The following is a 24,108-nucleotide window of genomic DNA, read 5'->3' on the forward strand; positions in this document are numbered from 1 at the left end:
TTCATAGCATCAAGGAGCCCACTGAACGGCCTAAATACAAAAATAAATATTTTTGAATGATATTTTTCACTAGTACGATTTATTAATACTATTTAACTACACAAATAATTTTGTATGAAAAAGATCAGCTAACAAATTATAGATCTTATCGAGATTTACAAGTTTGGTATATAACTTATCCCCAACAGAGGTGTTTGTAACATAGATCTAATATTTTATAAAAATATATTTGAGGTTTTGGAACGAATATTTAGACCTATAAATAATTTTAGATGAAAACTTTGTCAACTACAATGTTCTAGATCTAGTCAAGCTTTAAATTTTAATATACAACTTGACTTCATATGGCATGTTTAAATTTTATAGAACCAATATGTACCAAATTATAGGAGAAATTTTGCGTTTAGACCATTCCGGCCATCTAGGAGGGCTTTAGGAGGCTCAAATGCAATTTTTTTTCTTGTACACTGCCACGTCATATTTACCGCCTTTAGGAGACTGTATTTTATAAACGCTCCTAGAGAGCGTTAAGAGTATATTACTGCAAAGGTTGGAATTGAAGATATGTTTTTATATTTCTTAAAAAGAACATTTATATAAATAAATAAAATTCTGAACCAGGAGGCCTCCTTTGGATCGACTGAAATTCCAGCCCATCATCGTCGGATTAGGTGTACAACTTTCGACAGAAAATGCATTTAAATACTTTAAAATATAAATATAAGTATATTATAATTATATTTAATTGTCTATATAAGTCAAAGAAAAATCATACAGTGTGTCTTATGGCGCAGAAGGTTTGTAATCATGCCATCCTAAGTTGGAGCCATCGCCTCGGACTTGCATTTCATGCAAATTTATGGAAACTTATATTTTGTGCAAACCAACTAACAAATATCACCAAAAGTTCTGAAAAACTTGTGATATTACTGAAATGATTAATGCTAACAAATAATACTAGAAAAATTATACATGTTATTGCAATAGTATTACAATTATATATACAATCTCGTTTAAACTTTATTATACATAGAGATAAAACAAAATTTTGACATATTTATACTCTCTAATTTTTAGTATATGTATTTTTAAAAGAATTTTTCATGATATTTGTTGGTTGGTGTGTATGGTTGGAAAGCTTGTGTGTTTGAGGAAATGTTTCCATATAAGCTAAAGCTACACGCTGGCATAATACTAGGTAGCAGACACATATTCTATTTAATTCATTCATATGAACATAACTTCTTTCTAACTTGGTAGCTAACATGTAAGCCAATAGAAAACAGTGGAGTCCTACGTGTCAGCCACTCTGTCAGAGGCACAGTAATATCAGAGAATCTCAATCTCATTAATACCTACCACTTCTCCTAGATGACCGTCATAAAAATACCCTCTTTATTTCTAAATACTTATAGCTAGGTATTATTTATGTCTTACGTTGGACAGGTCCTATTTTAGCAATGAGTTTATAAATATTTAAAACTATTATATAGCCCTAAAATATATTATACACTAAATACAATGTACTATTTATTCGTTAAAAGTAGTTAATTTAAATGCTTCCTATGGTCAAAGCCGAGACATCACCGTCAATTGTGTGCCGAGACATCACCGTCAATTGTGTCAACTGTATGGTTAGACTATTTAGACTTAAAAGACGATAACCTAAGACATCTCAAGAAAGGGATAATCCTACAGGACAGAACAGCAAGCTGGGTTGCACAGTGCCATGTGTAGGAGCTCCGGACTTGTCATTTTCCCTTTTGAAACAAATGATTTGTGAACGAACTTTGAAAAGATTTTAAATTCTATAAAATTTCTTTTTCTTACTTCGTCCTTTGAAACAAATGATTTCCTATGAGATCTACAAGGAATAGCTTAATGCATGTAGTTTTGAAGAAAAAATAGTAAGAGTTTCAACATAGTAGAAAATTCACTTTCAATCCATATCTTATTCGGTTCTTGTTTTCCCTATATTATATTATATTATATTATATTATATTATATTATATTATATTATATTATATTATATTATATTATATTATATTATATTATATTTCCAATGAGCATTCCTATATTTTAGTGTGTTGATTTTGTAATCATCTATTATATTTGTGTTCTTATTATAATCTTTTATTCATACCTGAGCCCTCTATCTTCAGGCCATCAGCTGGTGATATATCATCTCTATATGACCTGTCAGAGTCTAACCAATTAAGTTACATGGGACAGGCAGGGATTAGGAACATACGAGAGCGCTACTATATCTCAGATGGTTCAGTCTGAATGAAAGTGTCTCTCTTTCCAGTGCATACTGTGCTACCATGCTTTCTTTCCCTGAGCTGTCGTTATATCAGCCACGACCAACTCCACGTCTCATGGCATTGCAGCCACCCAGCTACTCCCTCGATTTCATATCGTAAACCATTTATAATTTACTTTTTATGTTATAATGTGATTTTAATTGGCTTTTTATTTTGTCCTGACTCGGGAAAAGAAAGAGAACTGCTTACTACACATTGAGATTCAAAATTCAAAAGACAGAGCGAAGTTTTGTAACAGAGGTGACTAGCTACGATCTATAATTCTATCTGGCTATAAATTCAAAAGACAGGTGCATAGTGTTTTTGAGCATGTATTGCATCTAGCTATAAATATATAATATATTATTCTCCACTCTCTCTTCTTTACGTAAGCACAAATGTGATGAGGTATTTTCAAAGACCGCATACATTATTTATTATAATTGCTATAAAATATAATTCATCCTCCTCTGACCTCTCTTTCCATGTGATCACTCGATCCTATGTGATACTATGAGAGCATCGTATATAGGTTCATAGTACTCTGATTAACTAGTCGATCAACGAATGAATATCTCATTAGGAGTTCAACATGCATTCTTTTAGTTTTTTTCTTTTGGGGGAACTTGATAACTCTGATCTAGATAATACTTTAGATTCTATTTTTGTTCCATTGTGATTACTCAATGCAATCCTATAACAAATATCCTTTTTTTTTCCTTAGTGGAACAACCACTCCTATCTCTTGCTAAATCTAGATGTGCACTGCAACATGGGCCAAAGAGGACTAACGATGACTCAACATGAATGAGGAACACGTATAGGCTCCTCCCGAAGGAGATAACTGACTATTGGCCAAACCTTATTTTCATCAAGTTTATAAAAAATATAATGACATATATTATTTAATTAAAAATATTATTATATTTTTCTATAAACTTCCTTAACATGAAAGTAGATCGATCGGTTCACACAATGAGCCATGTCATCTCATGTGTTCTTTTACAACATTTCAGATGTTAGTTACAGTACGTGGGCAGTTTGATACAGATACATGCACGTGTAACCACATGATTCGGCTGCATCATGCATCAAGCCGTGATTATTGAGCGAATCAACTCATACCTGCTCACCTGCAAAAAAGGGAGAGAAAAAGGAACGTCTGGATTATTTGTTAATTATATGTGTCTACTATATATGGAGTGTAGTTTACTTAATCTCTTTTATTTTTTTTGTCTAAAGCTTTTGTGGGACATGTAAAATCTTCTCAAACCTAATTGTCTCAAGAGTAGGAGGTTCGGTCGCCAACAGCAACGAACACAAAGAGAGAAAGAAAGCATCTGCTTTTATTATGTCATGTCATGCTCAAAAATTCAGCAGAAAGGGAATCGAGTCTGACAGTAATTTAGAATCTACTCTCAAACTGATAATTGCAAAATGCACAAAATGATTTCTATATTTAAACCCTAGGCATTTAATCTGTCATGCATTGCTACATGCCAGGTAATCACTGCAACAGTAATCTGTTCTCTGTTTAATTAGTTACTTCAGGACTAGCCGGTTGCATCTCATCTTTGTTCAGTACTGACAAAAACGGTAAATTTGATCCAGTAAAGAAGCACGGTATATATTAAGCATCGTAGTCTCAACTACGTCCGGTTTCTAACAGATCGATGACACAACTGACCTTTTGTCGCATATCTGATCACTTGTCATATTTTAAAAATTGTACAAATAGAAATATAAATTATGCTTAAAAACCTATTAGTAATAAATTAAATTATAACAAAATAAAGAATAATTACATATATTTTTGAATAAATATTTACCTAAAAATCAATAACATCATCTATTAAAAACTGAACTGCATGCATCCTTAAAACCCTAGATGATGACTGCATGGTGCCACTGCCATGAAAGCTCCTCCGATGAGTTCTTCGAAACTTTAATAACGAAATAAATTGTACTTCTATTCAAATATGAATACAGCCACCCCAACGAGTCCCATGCATAGAAATGGAGGGGAAAAGGAAGCAAAAAGTGACAGTAATCGACTCTCTCAAGCTATATATATATATACTCTCGTTGTTCCATATTATAAAATTTTTAGAATTTGTCTAAATTCATCCATGTATCAATATATGAAAGTTTTATAATATGTGACAGATGAAATAAATGATTTATGCTTACATGTCGCGACATCGTTCAAAGACCAGATATGGTACACACGTATCTAAATATAAGGTAATTAATTTTATCTTCATAAAAAAATATATTGCGGTATCGCCAAATCGACCAACATGAGATCAAGTTAAAATATTACACTGTCCATTTGCGCTTTGCAAAGTTATCTTTGATGAAGACTACTTTCTTGAAAACTATGAGATATAATTGTATCTTTACTTTTAGAAAGGCACTTGAAACTTCCATATCTTTTCTATATGCATTTGCGCTTAGATTATAAACAATAGTTTAAACGATTGTCATCTATATAAGATTTCCATGTCACATCTAAATAGCATACAAACAACTCACACAATAAGTTGCCTATTGAGATATTTCAAATTAATTAATTGATTCTATAGATGACACGTATAATGCTATAGGTGGTATAAAGCCATTTATCCCCTTCATTTCAAAATATGCGATGCATTTTATTTCGTTGGAATAAGAATTTGACTAAAGACTGCTATATTATATATCATTTATGTAACATAAAAATATAGTCATAAGAAAATACTTTGAAATATGAATATAACAATATCAAATTTGTGTCACAATTTATTTTATTCTAATAGAGTAATCTCTGGTTAAATCACTAACTAAACAAAATACATGTATCGGGATTTACATCCTCTACCACAATGGCGGTGAGATTCACTTGTCAATAGTTGTAATGCTATAATAATTATTTGGGAAATTTACAAACGTGCTGTTATAATTTTGCAAAGTTGTAGATATGTCCTAATGACATATAGGGCTGTATGAGTCAATGATATATGGGTTAGGATGACATATTTCTAATTTTATAAAATTATAATCACATCTTGCAATTTTCCCTAATTATAATGGTAGAGGATCCTCGTTCTAGGCCATTAGTTAATCAACAGACAATAATCCTAGGTGGCATCTACTTCTTGACGCAGGCATCAGCAATTCAGCGCCACATACTTAAGAATGAATACTGAACTTTTCACATCTCTGCAAATTCTAAATAACTGGCCTTTCTTATTGCTGAGCTGGATATTAAACAACTGTAAATCAGCCTAGCTATTCCAAGCTTCTAATTTTTAATCTTCAAAGAGAAAGTTGCAGGTGTGATCCTCACAAAAAATACGTCTTTTTATACATGCATACGTAGGACGTACGTTGTATATGCATAGATCTTACAAAGGTTCAGAGATAGATCAGCGTACGTATATATATGGTGTACGTATATGTATATATATACGTTCATTCGTTATAATGGTATTTATTATGACGTCATAGGAAATCAGTGACGAAGGGGTCGTCGGGGAAGAACTCCGGCCACGGGAAAGGGCTGCTCGCGCCGCCGCCGCCGCAGCTGGACGACGCCGCCGTCGCACTGCACCAGTCCGCCACGGGGTTCGTCACGTCGGAGAGATCGGCGAGCGGCGGCAGCGAGCCACCGTGGCACGTGAACCCGTCGGCGCCGAGGAGCCTTAGGTTGGCCTCCACGTCGCTCGTGATCACCGGCGCCTCGGGAAACGTGCATGGTACCTGGCCACCGGAGTGGCCCATGGCTGTCGGCGTCGGGACGGAGGAGTTGCCAGGCGGCGACGAGAGGGCGGCGGTGGCGGCGAGAGCCGCGTCGGCGTCGTGCGCGGAGATGGCGCCCGAGGACGTGGAGCCGCCGGAGCCGGCCGAGGCGATGGTGGTGGCGGCCGACTGGAGGAGGCACTGCAGGTACTGCATCTTGGCCGCCTGGATGGCCACGTCGGCCCCGACCCCGGCGCCCTGCATCTGCACCGCCGCCGGGTCGCCGGAGGCGGCCGCGGCGAGCTGGTCCCGGAGGCTCGCCAGCGCGATGAGCTGCGGCAGCGCGGCGAAGAAGTCGGTCCGCGGGCGGTGCGTCATGGGGTCGAAGCCCATCTGTATGAGGCGCTTCTTGAGGTGCGTGTTCCAGAAGTTCTTGATCTCGTTGTCCGTCCTCCCCGGCAGGTGCGTCGCGATCGCCGACCACCTGCGATGCGAATTCCATTGCACGATCAGATCAGATCAGATCACCATGCTCGCAGCGGATCGATCGAGCTCATTCATGGCCGGCCATGGCGGTCAGAATCGGTGGGGCGGAATCGTACTTGTTGCCGAGGATGGAGTGGAGGTGGAGGATGGTCTGCTCCTCCTCCTGCGAGAACTTGCCCCTCTTGATGTCCGGCCTCAGGTAGTTCGTCCATCTCAGCCTGCAGCTCTTCCCACACCTATTCAAACCTGCAATGTTCAAGAAGATCCAAATGAGTGTTCTTCGAATCATGAAAGAAGTGACTTTTTTTTTTCAAAACTGTGTGTCTGTCCTTCTGCTGCATTGCACTCTAATTCAATTCTAATATGTGTGTTGGAGTTGAATTCAGCTGCAGTAGTGGAGTTGGTAATCGTGGTGACAAACTGACAATCTGACATTCTGAAGATGTTTGCCGATGGGGACTGACGAACTGTACCTGCAAGCCTCGGCAGGGTCCTCCAGCTGCCATGGCCGTTCTTCTGGATGTACTGGAGCAGCTTCTCGTCCTCCTCCGGTGTCCATGGCCCCTTCTTGAGCCCACTCTCATCGCAGCAAGGTGATCTTCCCATGGCAAGAACAAGCTGAACTCACAACTCTAACCTGCACAACTCAGCTGAACTGCACTGCGCTGCAAACGAAGCCCAAACCGATCGATCGATCAGCTACTGATCTGCTGATCGATCAACTTCTGATCCTAGCTTGAAGTGGTGGCCTGGAAACGGGCTGCCTGCTGAATGCTTATATATACTGGTTGGCGCCTGGGACCTGCAGCTGATGAACCTGTCGCCTACGTGTGGTCTTTGTCTCGCTATATGCGGTATCAACTTTTGCAGAATTTTCTATTGCGATTGTGCAGCTAAATCGCTTACTTGTGCAGAGGCGACTTTGCTGTCCTGCACACGCAAGATGATGGAAATTTTCGGCCAAGAGATAGTAGCTCTAGCCCGGATCAGTGAGTATAGCATGGTTCGTGTCCTACTGAAAGAAAATAGGGTGAATAGTATGATCTGTCTACTTGACTAGCTCCACAAATTCAGAGTTTCAGACAGTTAGTATGATCTGACGGCAGTGTAGTTGGCTACCAGTACTAGATTATAAGATTAAGTATTGTGTCCACATGTCACAACTCTATTGTGTACACATGTACGATTCATGGCTGCACGGTGGCCTGTGCATGATCCATTACAGCAAATTCAGTAAATTTCAGTGTTCGCAAGAATTTGATATTTTCTTGTGCATACACCAACCTATTTCTAATTTTAAATTCTATAAGGCCTGTATATTTTTCTGTTTATACATCTAAGTGCAATGAAGTAAGCACTTCTCTGCATCATTCAGATAATCATTCAGTCATGTAACACACACTAATGCCATACACTACAGCATATGTATGTACTGTGATTACTGTCACAATATTTCAGAAGTGAATACTGGATAAGAACTAATACACCTTGACTGCTGCATGGTTGATGGATTGATGCATGGTTTGGTTAGGTGACAAGCAAGCATCACACACATGCACGTAGCACGTAAATATATAATGATTGGATGAGTTCATGCAGGTTTGTCACCTAGCAGCTTGGCATCTGCCTGCGCTGGAGTCAAGGTGAAGGAACTGAGCAAGGGCCTAGCTTTTGTCAAAGGAGTCTTCGTGTTTACTACTTTGATCAGAGTGAACTAATCCGAGGTCAGCCGCAGCAACTCCTCCCGTCAGATCATCAACAAACCATCTTCTCTCTCTCTCTCTCTCATCTCTTTGCGAAATGGTTAATTTTGCGTGCGTCATTTGTGGACTGGTTCCGTATGCATGCTTGCTTAATTAGCACCCCATGCACGCAAAACATTTTAAAGATTGTTTCCTTCAGATCAACTGTCTCACCTCCCCCCCCCCCCCTCTAAAGGCCTGAGCTTTCTCCTTGCATCTTTGTGTTCTCTCCTCTTCTCTGTAAAAACTGTGGTGATGTAATATGATCTTCTTTGTAATGCGCTTGGTAATAGAATTGAAAAGATATGCCTTTTAGGAAAAAAATTGCTGAAAAGCTTCTCTTTTTTTGTTTTCTTTTTGAAGGAGAATTGTGAGACCTCGAATGTTTCACCTCACCTCTTTTCGCTTTTTCTTATACTTATAAGCTAAAAATTAAACTTTAACCTTAAATTTAAAGTTGATTTTGAGGTTTTCTATCATAGTTTATTTTTCAGCTTTGACTTTTAGATCACTATAAACACGAATATAAAAATTTTATTTACAAACTATTTTTCGTTTATAAATATATCATTTGGCTTTTTACACCAACAAGTCAAAAGATGACCTTTGTGTTCGTTCTCTCTGTAAGAACTGCTGTGATGTAGCATGATCTTCTTTGCAATGTGCTCAGCAATATCATTGAAAAGGCATGCCTTTTAAGTAAAAAAATGCTGAAAGGCTTCCTTCTTTTTGAATGGAAGTGCAAGAGATATACGTATGTATAACTGAATGAGTAAATGGGGGTAGAGTTAAATATATGTAGTGGAAGTGTTCTTTTTGTTTATTACTGAATATGTACACACCTAAGGTTAGATAAAAAAAAGTAAGCTCAAACAACGTCTAAAGTTGGCATAAATAATACACCCGGCGGTCAAAAATATTTACCATAACGGTTAACTTTTTTCAGTCAAAATTTTGATTACCAATGAAATTTAAAGTACTTAGTTTTAAAACATATAAATAGCATGTGTAGATTTGTCTTGAAAAATACTTTTATAATTTAATAGACTTCTTAGTTTTATAAACTTATGCTCATGAAAAATTATGTGGTCAAAATTATTGTACCTTGTAAACTGTAAAAATGACAAAAAAACATACTTTTTTCGCGAACACATAAGTCATATTTTTACAGGAGAGAGTGCATGTTTAGTTGTTTCAAACCATATCCTTTCGACCTCTTCAGAACACATAAATTTTAACGAATTTTTTTATAGAAAACAATTCAATCTCTCCAATTACCATTTTAAAATCCTCCATATCTAATAGGACCTTAGTGTTCTGATATATACACACACTCCATTTAATCAAATTTAAAGGCATGTTGAAGTTAATTAAGCTGGTGCAGCTTCCATGATATCTGACGGGCAATCCAGAGCTCTCAGTATTCTTTCTTGGTCTTGGAGTTGTTTGTCAACTGGAGCCAATTGCCAGCTCTCTGCTTGCATGCTCTGACGCTGACCATACGGCAGGGAAGGTACACTAACTAGAGTTCTTTCTCCCAAACTGCAAATGTCCAAATGCCCAACTAATTTATCAATGCAAATGCAGAGATGATGAACAATCATGCTTGCAGGGCACCGCCAGAGATATCTGATGAAACGCACATGTGGAAGTCAGTGGCCTCCGTTTGCATGCATGCATGCAAATCCCTGACCAAGCTGCAATGCTGCTGCTGCATGGTTTGTTCGGACGTTCACAGCATGGTTGTTAGTCTGTATTAATATTGCTGTAAAAAAATGTATATGCTGCCCAATCAGATTGGAGCAAAATTAACCACTGCTTGCAGGAGTAGTTCAGAAAAAACTAAAGCAATATGAGTTAAAATGTAGCTTAAAATATTTAAAATATTTTTAGTACCCCCCCTCCACTTTTTTCCAACGCTATGGAATTTTGGATCTGATCGTTCATATTATTTTAAAAAATTATATAATTATTTTGTTGTGATTTGATTTATTAATAAAGACATTTGAGCATGACTTACAATTTTGCATATTTGCAGAGAAACTTTGAATTAGATAAACTGTCAAACGTAGATCCAAAAGTTAACAACATCCAATAAAAAAAACTAGAGACTACACTTTTGTCTCCTTATCAAATATATTTATCAGATAACCCGGTGTTTTTGTTTGACTATGCAAAAGCAAAAAAAAAAAAGACAAGAAGGGAACTTCATTTCTTTTTCATTTTGACCGGAGGTACTAACTATGCTAGTAGTTGACCTCCTAATTGGCACATATATATTATGCATAAATACTGCAGTTGCTCAACAGTTTTCAGAATTCCAGTACTCACAAAGGTCTAGGTTTACTGAGTTTGTGATGAATAATGAGTCGAATAGCTCGTTATCTAGCTTAATTCTGCAGACAGAACCTGAAGATTATACGGGCCCTTGCCCAAAAAATGTGTACAAGTTCACACAGTTGATTGTGTCATGCTGCTACCCAATGTACAGACACACCCGTATAAACGGCCGTTCGTAGAACACATGGGCCTGAAAATGTTGCCAACTTGCCATGTCTCTGAACAAAAATATGCACTGTGGTAGTTAATTAACTGACATGTTTCCAGGCACTTCTTGTATATACGTACGGATCATGTTCATGTTAGATTAATCAGACATGTGAATCTTTGACCTAATTGAGCAAAGCAATTGTATAATTAAAGTACTCTCTATCTGCTCCAATGCCAAGCCACCATCACCAGCTAGCTGCCCTAGCCATGGCAGCAGATTGTTTTGGAAATTGTGGTTGATTTTTGCAGATATGGCATTCAATATGAGAGTGTGCAGAAGTAGTGGTACGTATTGCATGATGATTTGCTCAGCCCAGTCAATGATCGGACGCGACAAAATGGGATCATAGGCTTCCCTGCAAGCATGGAGGCTTCGTAAGTATTTTTGTGCGACTGTAATTAATGCTGTTGATGATATTTGGATTTGATTCCGTGATGCATCGGCCGCGTTCGGCACCCTCTAAGTTAATTTATCCCTTGTTTTCTACGCGCACGCTTTCTAAACTGCTAAACGATGTATTTTTTTAAAAAAATTCTATAGAAAAGTTGTTTTAAAAAATTATATTAATCTATTTTATATTTTTTTAATAATTAATTAATCATGTACTAATCTGTTACTGCGTTTTTCGCGTTAGGTAAGTTAACTTATCCCTTTACCTGAACGCGGCCGAAGAATGATGTCATGGTGGGGTTGTTTTAAAGGAGAAATATACTATAAATTTCAGTTAGTAGAGTACATAACTTCATGGAAAAGTTATGTTAATTAGCTAAGTGATTAACTTTCTTACTGCATTTTAGCTTTAGCTAGCAATTAGGCTCCATTTGGAGGACTTAAACTTTGCTCAAACATTCTGTTACTCCCATAGGAATATGAAAGATTTTGTTAATTCCAAATTTTGTCCAGTTATTCCAAGGTTATGAACAGAGCTCTGAACAGTTTAGGAAGTTTTGTCATAGCTTATGAGCAGAGGCACATAGCTATGCCCGATGAATGGTCCAACTTTGGCAACAACCAGGATCAAGTAGAATGCAGCACAAACACATACATGAAGAAACGAACAAATCAAGAAATGGCTGGGACCCAATTTCGTTGTTCTGCACTCTTGTTCTTTTGAAAAGTAGATTGGTTTGGTAGGAACTTGTGATTTAAAACTGTACTGGAACAGTTCATGGTGTACTGGCTGAAATGAACAAGGGCCCTGTGTAATGCTTGATCTGAAAAGGCAAGAGCTATCTGACCAAAAAGGATTAGAGATTATAAAAATCACAAAATCTGAAAAAACAGGTGTTACATGAGACCTCACCGACTATAAGGCCTCGTTTAGTTGCCAAAAAGTTTTGGCAAAAGAGTCACGTCGAACGTTTGACCGGATGTCGGAAGAGGTTTTTGGATATGAATGGAAAAACAAATTTCAGATTCCGCCTGGAAACCGCGAGAAGAATCTTTTGAGTCTAATTAATCCGTTATTAGCACATGTTGGTTACTGTATCACTTATGGCTAATCTAATTAGGTTCAAAAGATTTGTCTCACGATTTTTCCCATAACTGTGTAATTAGTTTTAATGTTTATATATGTTTAATGCTTTATTTAGGTGTCCAAAAATTCGATGTGATGTTTTTGAAAAAGTTTTTAGAAACTAAACATGGCCTAAATATAAAGAATGTACGTAGTAAACTGAATGCCACTAAAGCATAGCATGCTAGTATGGTTTATGATTCGGACTCCAATTAATTTGAGATCATTAGTCTGTTTCACAACATTATGAGTTTGCCTATGTTTACATGCGGAGCAAATTTACTATTCTTAAGAGGTACCTTAAAGTACTACTGTTTTCTATGTAAAATTTGGTAAATTCTAGTACCTAAGATACTAAGAGGTACTAAATTTTATATAAAAAATAGTAGTATCTCTTGGTACCTACTCAAATATGGAAAAAAAACTCTTCCATGCTAGTTGGCTTCAAGAGACATCAATGTGGTCCATTCAAGGTTGAAGCCTGAATTTCATGTGATAAGGTAAACTTCATCTTAGGCAGAAAGGTGCTTTGTATTGCAGTTTAGTCTAAACTGCTTCATGATTTGTTAATGAAAAGGCTAATTCATGGAGCCAACTAAACCCACAAGAGAAGTAGGACCTAGCTTGGAAGAGGATGGATCAACCCACTAAACAAGTCAATGCAGGTCCTTTTCTTCTCTGCTCCTCCTTTTTGCATGGCTGTGTTCTAAACTTGCATCATTTATCGTCGGCAACAAGCTAAGGCGTATGGCTTATGCTAGCTAGTATTTTTTTTTCTTTCTGAAAGAAACTTATACTAGCTAATGGCTTCTGATATTTCTATCTGATTGCCTGCATGATGAAGTTTCCTAGTTTGATGGGCAACCCATCAAAAGAAAATCTTTTGCAAGCAGTGACTATACTCCTCCAATAGTCTTATGTCACCAATTTGATTATTGTATTGGTGATTAAGAACTGTAGCAATTAACTGAGCTCACCTCAACTGCTTGTTTTGCTTGCATGTATGGATTTCTGACCATGCTGTAACTGCTAGAAGGCACATTTATATCTGGCAGAAGTCAGAAAAGTGGAGCTGATGATCAAGATCATTATAGTTAACACATAGCATATTAAGGCCTGCAATGACAAGGAATGCATGCTTTTTATTTCATTCCCATTGCATCCTGTAGTTATTGTTAACCACAGCTAGCCAATTATATAAGTCAATAATAAGAATTAAAGGTAGGAGGTAATCAATAGGTGAAGTTTAGTCTGATGCAATACATGGAACACTAATGCAAAAATAAGATGTTTTGCTTGAACAAAGAGGAATGGTTGACATGATTCCTGTTAAGAACGGGTATCATGGATCCTGTCCAGAAGTACAAGATTTCCTTCGAGATAACAAATATTAAGAAAGAGATTTTTTAAAAGAGCTGTCAATACTTGCAAGGGGTTGTTTACAATGCCTGCAGAGACTACAAAATTCTCATCTCTAGAAAAAAAAAATGGACTACAACTTCTCTCCATTGTTGGGTACTGTACCTTCTTTCTTTGTCATATTGTTATATGTTGGTTAGGAACCAGACTTTGAGAAGAACCCGGTGGTTGACTTCAGGTAAGCTGATCTGTTCCGATTACAATCTTTGGTGACATTGACACTGGACAGGAACTAATATTCCCCTTCACGCCAATTATATACTCATCATAAGCGTCGGTACCCTACAATCCAGTGTAAAATGTATCATCCTTCCATTTTGCAAGAGAATTCCCCTGCAGCATGTTCATCAACAAAGACAGCATCCTTTCAAGACGCTCTTGGTATAAAATCTGACAAACTTGGACATATAAATTAACAATATAAAGCTATAAAATTTTTCGGAGCAATTATATCCCTGCGGATGGCTTTGCATGCATGACAAACTTATATTCTGGAGATAAAACAAGATATTAACAATATATAAAAAAAACTATTTTTTTAATATTAAAGAACATGTAATAATTAGTAAAATTAAAAAAAAACATAGGTGGTATGGTGACAAATTCACTCTCAGTCACCGGTGTTTTTTTTCCTAAAGGAGTATAGATTATTTTTTAAAAAAAGTATTGGAGGCAAACCTTTATTCCACTCACGAAATTCAGTCTGAATGTTCGAATTCAATCTTGAATTTTCTGTGCGAGTACTTGTCTGTTTGCTCTTTGGCCTTTTGCGCGGTAAAACATTAACATTGCAGTTTGGTAATCCACTCGTGGAGCCCAACGACCTGACCTCACCAGGACGCGGTTGCAAGAGAAAACAACAGCTACGGCTCGTGTCCCCCTTGACTTCGCAGTACTCTCGCTTTCTACACGCATGGGGATATATACAAGTGCTTATACGACACCTTCAGGCTGAAAAAAAATGGCAAAAAGTTTAACCAGTTCCTGAGACAAGTATCAGTATTGCATCACACCAGCAATAAAAAAAATTCAAGAAAAAGAAATCGGTAAGGGAAAAGTTAAGTTTACTTCCTAAACGGATTTCGCCATAGGTGGTGTGGTGCATCACACCACTAACGCCTAAAATTTTCTCTGGCCCATTTGAGCCCAAAACTAGGGAGATCAGCACATCAAACTTACAGATTTCTTTTTTGTATATACATTTATTCATGTTGTGTTAAGACGGAATATTATGAGATTGATAAAATAATATGCTACTTAATCTTTTCAAAATTATTCACGACTAGTTACATCCATTTCCAAATTAATAGGATCAAACCAATCCCAGAAGCTCCTGGCATGTGCAAATAAGCATTAACAATCTATACTCCTTTCAAAGGAAATAACGGTGATGGTAATGAATCTATCATATCACTACTCCCATTATAAAATTTACAATTACCCCTAGAGCTTCTTAGTATTATAAACAATCAAATATAAATCAATAATCATATATAAAAATCAAATTAAGGTAAATATTTCATACAGAAAAATGATGGATAAAATATTTTTTTTGCTTTATATAACATTATAATATCTTTTATCCATAGCAAAGCACGAGCATTCATTTATATATATCACCCAAAAATTTTATACTCGAGGATTTACATAAGAAAAGAAAAATGAAAACTATTGTTGGAGAGCAAGACCATCCCCAATGTGTGTGTTTAAGTAGATGCTGATCAGAAATAACCCTTTTTTTCTTGCCACGTGCTAATCCTAAAATATCAGTGTTAGCAGAGCAGGTACTCCCTGTATGTAAAATTTTGCTCAACTACTTGATTTAAGCACCCAGAAGGAGATGCTTCATGCTTGCATTGAAGAGAGTTCTTAGACAGATGTTTTAATACTATTTAATTATGTAACTATATTAAGCACATTATATTAGACCTGATGCTCTAATGCCAATTTAATTCAATACTTCAGGGGAGTAATGAACCGAAAAATGTTCCTGGTATTAGTGATATGGCTGCAACAAAACTGAAAGAGCCGGTGCATAGGGGTGCTCTATGCACCGGTTGCACTCATATAGCCATCTTGCACTAAATGGCCGTTTCGTTGGATGCCAGAACTTGTTAGAAATTTAATTCAACATAGTTATACTAATATTTAGTTTTCTGTTATTCCTTTGTTGCATGATGTGCCACTTTTCTGCATCCACGTTTATGTCATAAAATAATTTTTCAACGCAAAAATGATGGCTTATAAGTTGTAATCAATACTATAGAACTTTTCTCTTTATCGATTTTGGATCATCACCGTTATGCTTTACAAAGCCATAAAAGATACTTATATACTCCATCCAGTTCCATAATTCCTGTTGTTGAACAAAAGTGAAGTCAAACTTTTAAAACTTTAACTATTAAATTTAGTTTAAAAAGATTAGGACAATATGTATAGATGAGTCATAAAGAGTAATTTAATAAAAACAAATATTTTTTTTACTTTTTTCATATATTTTAATAAAAAATCATAGCCAAAGATAGATTTAGAAACCGTGTCGTTATCCGGAACAACGATAACTATCACTAGAGAGTATATAAGTTTTTCATACGGCATTTCCAAGGAAAGCAGATTAAACTTTGTACTTGTATAGTTATCACAAGTAAGATAATCTACTTAAAAATTCTAAAAAACTTGTGATAAAATAACAGAGCCTTAGGGCTCCTTTAGTATGGATGAATTTTGCGAAAATCCTAAAAGAACACCAAGTAATTCGTGTGGAAATAGCACTACGGTATAAAATTTACTGTGTTCAAAGGAGCCGGCCATGAGCATGTTTCAGATTTAACTGTCAGATTTCGTTGGTTAGTATAGTAGTAGGAGTAAAACTACCTCTCCCCGCCGTGAAGCGCGCCGGGTGCTGCCGCTGCCTGGAAGCATAGGCGCATAGCTTCGCATGTGGCCGCAGCGCCGGCAGCCAGACATCTCAAACGCACCAGCGCACGGAAGGCCACATGCACGCATGCATGCATGACACTGCACGCACAACAGCATTTATTAGTATTTTTCTCCACACAAACAAACATCTACCATTTTCACGCTTATCTTTTTCTCTTGGGCTAATGTTTATATGGTAAAATTTAAATTTTCAACCTTAAATTTAAAGTTACTTTATAGTTTATTTTTCATTTCATTTTGAACCGTTAAGAACAAGTATATAATTTTTTTTCCATAAATTATTTTTAATTTATTTACAAATAATGCTCTTTTCACGTAAAAGCCAAAAGATAAGTCTTTTCTGTTTCACGGTTCTCAATGAGTTTCTTTTGTTTCACAGTTCTCACTTTCTTTGCTCCCATCTACTCTCTCTCCCTGAATTAGTTTTATAACTGGACATTGCTAATAAAAAGTCGACAAAGTTAAATAAGAAAAAGATTATGATTATTTAAAAAGAGAAATTACTTTAGAAACTTCGGTAGTGGAAGTTTGTGATTAAATATAGGTACAAAAGTTGTTATACTTTGGAACATATTTTGAATGTTATCACTTGTTATATTTTGAGACTGAGGGATCCTTTTTCTTTTAGAAAAATGAAACTAAAGAATGTCAACTTTACTTCTTATAATATATTCAGAAAAGAAACTGAAGAATGCCAAATCTTGCCCATTAATCATTGACCATTAAGCTGAAGCAAGTCTAGCAAAGCAGGAAACAAACGAGAGCAAACTAATCATCATACGAGCATGCAAAATGCCGAACGCAATTGATCATGAGTAGGAAAGAAACAAAACGGGGTTAATGCGTCAGGCTGGACCGGTGAGTGAATCCGAGAGCGGCGGCAGCAAGATTGCGTAGGGCTCGTCTGTTGCTATCCCTGTGGTGCAGTGCAGTGCAGGGAGAGGAGGCTGGCTAGCTAGGCCCTCATCAAATCCAGTTGGGCAGGGGAGGGGACAAGGGGGCATGTTCCACTCACCTACCGGAGGACGACGAGCCGGTGCCTTCCATTGGCCCAGAATTTACACCTCCGCCGTCGCCGCCGCGGCAGCACCGCCCCGTCGCCTCGCCATGTGCTGCCCTGCGCCAAAACTGCAAAGCTCTGCAAAAAAACCAAAAGCGGGAGCTGATCGACTGCCTGCTGCTGCGCCTGTTCCTGCATGGGACGGCCGGACGAGCAGTCGAGCAGTGCATGCAGGGCAGGCATCATTGAGGTGGTGGTGGTGGTCGCCGTCGCCGGCTGTCGCCGTCAAGACCAGCGATGGGGGGCGGGCGATGGGCGATGGCTCACCCTCACCGCATGCACCGGCAGCGGCGACAGCCTTGCACGTGGTGACGGACGGACGGACGCGGGGGGGTGGGGGGTTGATGGAACAGGTGGATGCGACGCTTATGATGGCTGTGCGTGTTCTTGTGGATGCCGTCATTGGGTACAACTACAGGAGGAAGTGAAGGACAAGGACATGCATGCCTACGTTCATTGTTCATGCCGACGGTTCGACACACAAATCCACAGCAGCTGTTTGGCTAGGGTGCGTGCGTTCTCGACAGGTTACGGATTATATATGAAACGAGCATATTGTTATATTTTTTTAGAATTTAAGATTCTAATAGGCAGCGGATAAGAAGTCAATTTTATATAGGTTTCTTAGCTTTTGGCTTATAATTCATTTTGTAGATTCTATATAACTCTATATTATTAGAAACTAAGCGTTGTTTAGAAGAGCTTCTGATTTCTAAAGATTCTATGAGAAGCCACGTCTGTGAAGCTCTCCTAAATATGTCCTATGACTATTGTTTGAGAGAATAACAAGCAAATGAATTGGATATTAAAACATGGCTTGCAATGCATTTTACTATGTTGGTGAATGAAGATTTCGGAAATGCATATCATTAATACCATATTTGAAAATATGTATGCAATAAACCATGGATTATAACCTTTTGAGAATACGTGAAGAATTTAGAATTGAGAGTGACTGATGAGAAAGTAGTAGCATGAATAAAATTTAAATTGCTTATATTTTGTTACAAGATTTAAATTTTATAAATATCTATATTTTTGAAACGGATAGAGTAGCTCCAACATGATGTCCCACATGCATATTAGAGAAGAAATGCCATTGATTTATGGGCTCGCGTCCCATATGCATACTTTACTATGGGACTTTTTTTCCCTCAAACAAAAAACGCCAATGCAATCGGCATGTAAGGCTATAATTTTTTTTAAAAAAAGGTGTGAGTCTAAAATTACAAGAGTACGAAAAATACTGGAAATGATATGAGATATCTTAATAGAAATTCTTAGAAATCCTAAGATGCAGACAAATGACTCGACACAGTTGATACTATTTTGCAAGGAAGAAGTCTTTCAAGACACATGATTGATTTAAAATACAAGTAAAATGCAGAGATGGATATGCCCATTATTTAAGTACCTACATGAGAAATTCAAGAGACAAGGAGGAAAAACACGAGACCAGTGGTGTAATACTTATAGGGGGTCATCCTTTGTTCCGAAAGAACTTCGTAGGAACTTTTAGGGTCTCATTTTTTTTCACTTTTGTTTATATTTATAAGTTAAAATTTAAATTTAGAGTTAATTTTAATTTTTTGCCATAGTTTATTTTTCAGTCTTTACCTTCATATCACTAAGGACACATATATAAAAATTTTATTCATAAAATACTTTTTATTTGTAAATATGCCGTTTAGCTTGTTACATAAAAAAGCCAAACAATGATCCTGCTAATTTCTTAGGAATCAAATATTTCTAATCGTTATATTTTTCATTAGGTTCAAAGGAGCCTTAAAAAGGGTAATTTCTCGTGTTCAAGAAAAAAAAGAGAGAATAATTGCTAGTACGTGATTCAATCCCATGTTAGGTTTCATATATAGAAAAGGAGGAAGGAGGCTAATCCTACAACATTCCTCTATTTTTTGCTTTGTTTAATTCCAAGCAGCTTTAAAGTTTTTCAAAATGTGACCTGAATCAAAGGACCACAGTCTCTTCCTACGTGTCTGCACTCTATGTGCACACTGTTTGTGATGCACTGAACAGCAGCTCGCTGCGTCGGTCTCTCTATAGTCTGTACAGGTTTTCAGTGTCACGTCGCTGCCTGGGCTGGCCATGGCCTCGTGGGTGTGTCATGCGTGCATGATATGCAAAGTCAGGTTATGGATAGAACATTCAGGACAGGGTGAACAGAATAATGTGTTTTCAGAGGATTTACCGCTGTCAATATCTGTTCTTGTAATGTAGTGTCAATTCTCTACTACGTACTTGTTTTCAGTCAACCGATCCCTCTCCACCGTTGAAATTTGGAGATGACATGTCAATATGACATGAATATTCACCCTGCATCCAAAGCAAAAAGAATACATGAAATTTTCAGGGAGAAGAGAAGAAAGAATGCAGGAGCACATTTACATAAACTACAGTTAGCATTTACGCAGTGCAGAGGAACAATTCAGTTAAGAACTACCCCGACCCAACAACACCACCATTTCATGATTGCATCTGCATCACTGCATGGCAACGACTTCTACAAGCTTTGGCTAGTTGGTTCAAACTAAGGTGGTATTTAGATTGAGAAAATTTTTGGAAGAAGTGCTACGTCAAATGTTTGACCGGATGTCGGAAAGAGGTTTTCGGACACGAATAAAAAACGAATTTCACGGCCAGCCTAGAAACCGCGAGACGAATCTTTTGAGCCTAATTAATCCATCATTATCAATGTTGGTTACTGTATCACTTATGACTAATCATGGACTAATTAGACTCAAAAGATTTGTCTTAAGATTTCTTCCGTAACTGCGCAATTAGTTTTTTAGTTCATCTATGTTTAATGCTTTATTTAGGTGTCCAAAAATTCAATATGATGTTTTTGAAAAAAAATTGGAAACTAAACAAGGCCTAACTGAACACATGCTCTCTCTCTCAAGTCCGAAGAGTATGCATTGCATAGGGATGCATTAAAACAGGTTGGTCAATTGGTGACCGGAGACGCTATTCGAGTTACTACCCGTGCCTGCCTCATTCTAACAAACAAACCCCATAGATAGCCATCTTCTTGTGCCCCAACATGGCAGATTGGCAGACCGGGCTCCCCAAGGCCACATGGGCAACACAAGGTGGCCACTGTGGCAACGAACTGGAAACAGGCCTTCCCCTCTCCCTCTCCTCCTCCTCCTGGCTTGGTGACAAGACAAAGAACAAAATGGTTGGCAAAGTTATTAGAGACAGTTGGAAGGATAACCTGTCTTTCCCATTTAAGGACACTGCCACCCTTTTGCAAGCCACAGGAGAGAGGAAAACACACAACACAGCACACACAACAAACAACAAAGATCCTGGTGTCTCTCCAGTAATCCTCCTGCTGCCCTCCTCTCCTCCTCTGTAATCACCTCACCTCTATGCTACTATGAGAAGGAAGATGGTTGTGTGTCAGAGGCTTCTTCAATGTTCTCCTCCTCAGGTTGAGGGTATTCAAGAAGCACAAACAAGAGCAAGAGCAATGGCTTCTTTAATGTTGCATTGATGAGGGGTCCAGAAGAGAAGCATAAATAAAGAGGAGCTAGCCATATATTCTTCCCAGCAGCCAGTGTTCCTAGTATCCATTCTCAGCTTCCTCCTATTTCAGCTTCCTTCTATTCTATTCTATTCCCTTGGCTAGCTAGCTTTATCAGTTTTTACATTTCTTGATTCTCCCTCTCCTCTCCTATCCTCTCCTCTCCTTTCCTACCATGGAGTCCTCTCATATCACTGGGGATGATGGCGAGGGCTGCAACAGCAGTGAGTCCGGATGGACAATGTACCTTGCCTCTCCCATGCATGGCGACGATGATGGTGGCGGCAAAGTGAGTGGCAGTGAAGGAAGCAATGTTGATGATGGCTATGGCTACATCAGTGGCAGGGGAAGCCGCAAGAAGTATGAAGACGACGGCGATGGCGATGACGATGATTCCCTCGCCTCTGATGCTTCAACTGGTCCAGCTAAAGTGAAGGTGCCCTCCACGCCGGACGGTGATGAGGACGGCGGCCGTCGGAAGCACCACGACGACGACGACGGCGGCGGTAAGGAGGAGGAAGAGGAAGAAGATCATGGCATGCATACCAAGTTCTTGATAAGCTCCGGCAAGAAAGCCGGCAAGACGGAGAAAGGTGGAGAAGGGAAGTCATCAAAGAAAGGCCACAACAAGAGAGGCAGCTCATCAAGAACAAGATTCTTTTGGTAATGGCTAAATGCATTAGAATCACTGTACTAGGAATATCTCTCTCTTCTCCCTATCCCTCTCATGCAGCTTTTCAGTTCTTGTTAAGATTGAATCCTTGCTAGGAGTATGCATGCATGGAGAAAGGAAGGCTTTTTTTGGATCCTTGTTTTTGCCTTCCATAGAGCTCTCCCATGGTTGACCACCCAGTAGTAGGTTAACTGTTGCTACAATGTAAATCTACTGTAACCTTCGGTTATTCTTCAATGCCCTGCCTTTAATGTCGCTTGCAGAGCTTGCAATCTTCTCCTAGGAGTAGTAGTAGTAGATATTAATGAACACTGCTACTCTGTGTGTTTCTGCCCAGGTAGATTTCCTCTCACACGGTATGATGCATTGAAGCATGGAGATAACAGTAAAGAGAGAAGAAGATAGGTCAATTAATTTAATTCTCCTCTGCTTCCCAGTGTCTAGAAAGTCAGAAGTGTTTATGCATATTTTATTACAACTTTATTAGAAAAATAGGGTACATATGTCACACATGTTATCTTTCTGCTAAGAAAATCGCACACCATCACATTTCAACAAATAAAATCACCCCACTTTTATCTTTCTGCCCAATGCCGCAATGATTTATGCCTACCTAAACCCAATCCAATGATAAAGAAATGGGAACATGTACCCACAGGCAGACATTGAGGATACCACTAGTTTTCTGAAACTTTTGCTTGCCAACTCACATTCTTGAGCATTGCGGTAAGCAGAAGCTGAAAGCAGGTGACTTGGCTTGAACTAATTTGTTTGATGCCCATCATGTGGTAAGTACTCCAGAGGAATTATGTGACCTAAACTCCAGAGGAGGGGAATATTTGTCTAACCACACCACTCATACAGCATTAAGGCAGCCATTGCTGCACATGTTCTAGACAGGGTGGAAACAATGATTTGTCCATCTCACAGAGCGGTCTAATTAATAGCCATAAACATAACAACAATGATGTAAGCTGGCTTATGTACTAAAACAGCTCTGTCTCGTTTTCTCCTCCCCTAGCTATACCAAACAAAAAAAAATCGAGATCACGTTCTGCAAGAATATATGAAAATGGGCAACATGACTACAGCTAATGCACCACTTTTGCAACAAACCATAGCAATGAGCTGCTATACTTTACACAAGAATTAAACAATGGCAGTACGTTGCATCTTCTATATGTGGTGGCAATAACATGCTGCATTTAAGCCTCAGGCCAATGATTTGTCACTGAAAATCTTCATGATGGAAACGTATAATGTAGAAGGTGTGCATGACACAATAAACAAAGCACAACAGAAGATGTAGTACAAGTGAGTCCAGCTATCACCTGCTAATAGAATGTATCATTCCTTCGAATCCAGCAACCGTCTAAAAGCAGCTTTTGGCACTGTTTGGATCATTCTTGCTGGGAAAATCATGCAGGAAAAGTAGCAATCTCTCTTTCCTGGGAAAGAAAGAACAATTATATGGAGCATTTTAACAACAGACTGGTAGCTTGGATACTGCAAAAACTATAAACAGAAATAGCAGAAACACCATTGTGCAGTCTTCAGATAAACAAAAACGAAACAGTAAACAAAAATTACCGACCAACATAAAAAAATAGAACTGATCGAAGTTGATCAGTGGTTTATTCCCAATTATAATCTAGCACACTACCACACTGCCATATACTAATCACAAGGGCTTTGTTTCTACTAATACCAAAACACACGGATTCTGTCGCGAGATACTGAACTCCGCACATGCTCCTACCCTGGTCGGCACGACGAATCGGATGGGCTGCGAGCGAGATTGTTGCCGTCATTGCTAGCTTACCTGAGCGAGAATGGAGGCGGCGGAGCAGCCGGGGAGAGCCCACGGGAGTGGCACCGGAGGGAGCCGCGGCGGCGAGAGTAGCGGCGCCGATCGATCACATGGGGGACGGACGGGAGGGTGGGTGGCGCTAACCTACCGATCGACGGCCATGCCGCGGAAGAGGGGGAGGGAGGCAGTGGTTGGGCCTTGGGCTGAGGGAAGAAAAGGCCCATGGGCTGTGCCACCGGGTAGGCTGGTATTCATGGGCTCAAAGCAAATTTTGCATTTGGGGCCATGACTGAAAATTGAAATAGGTGTTGGGTTTGGGTATTTTTGGATAGGAAGTTTTG

At 38.4% G+C, this 24,108-nt stretch overlaps 2 protein-coding genes and 1 long non-coding RNA gene across 4 annotated transcripts; 1 reads left to right on the top strand and 2 right to left on the bottom strand.

Annotated features, from left to right (window-relative positions):
* Positions 1-5,529: 5,529 nt before the first annotated feature.
* Positions 5,530-7,115, bottom strand: LOC102705744 (transcription factor MYB93-like). The gene is made up of 3 exons (XM_040526881.1): positions 6,983-7,115; positions 6,626-6,755; positions 5,530-6,507 (listed from the first exon to the last, which is right to left on the bottom strand). Exons 1-3 carry the CDS (start codon positions 7,113-7,115, stop codon positions 5,787-5,789), a joined length of 984 nt encoding a protein of 327 aa, XP_040382815.1. The 3' UTR covers positions 5,530-5,786.
* A 9,521-nt stretch (positions 7,116-16,636) lies between these two features.
* On the bottom strand, positions 16,637-23,884 carry LOC107304771. 2 transcript variants are annotated; one of them, XR_001550817.1, is made up of 4 exons: positions 23,780-23,884; positions 23,289-23,405; positions 19,947-20,071; positions 16,637-16,755 (listed from the first exon to the last, which is right to left on the bottom strand). It is a non-coding gene; the product is annotated as an uncharacterized LOC107304771 (long non-coding RNA). The 2 variants fall into 2 exon arrangements; XR_001550818.1 differs by lacking the exon at positions 16,637-16,755 and adding an exon at positions 17,707-17,815.
* LOC102717734 (protein SOB FIVE-LIKE 4-like) lies at positions 21,154-22,215 on the top strand. The gene has a single exon (XM_006659457.2). The coding sequence runs from the start codon at positions 21,460-21,462 to the stop codon at positions 21,949-21,951; it is 492 nt and encodes a 163-aa protein (XP_006659520.1). The 5' UTR covers positions 21,154-21,459; the 3' UTR covers positions 21,952-22,215.
* Positions 23,885-24,108: the final 224 nt, after the last annotated feature.

The sequence above is a fragment of the Oryza brachyantha genome, chromosome 8 (assembly GCF_000231095.2).
Source record: "Oryza brachyantha chromosome 8, ObraRS2, whole genome shotgun sequence".
NCBI classification, from domain to species: Eukaryota; Viridiplantae; Streptophyta; class Magnoliopsida; order Poales; family Poaceae; genus Oryza; species Oryza brachyantha.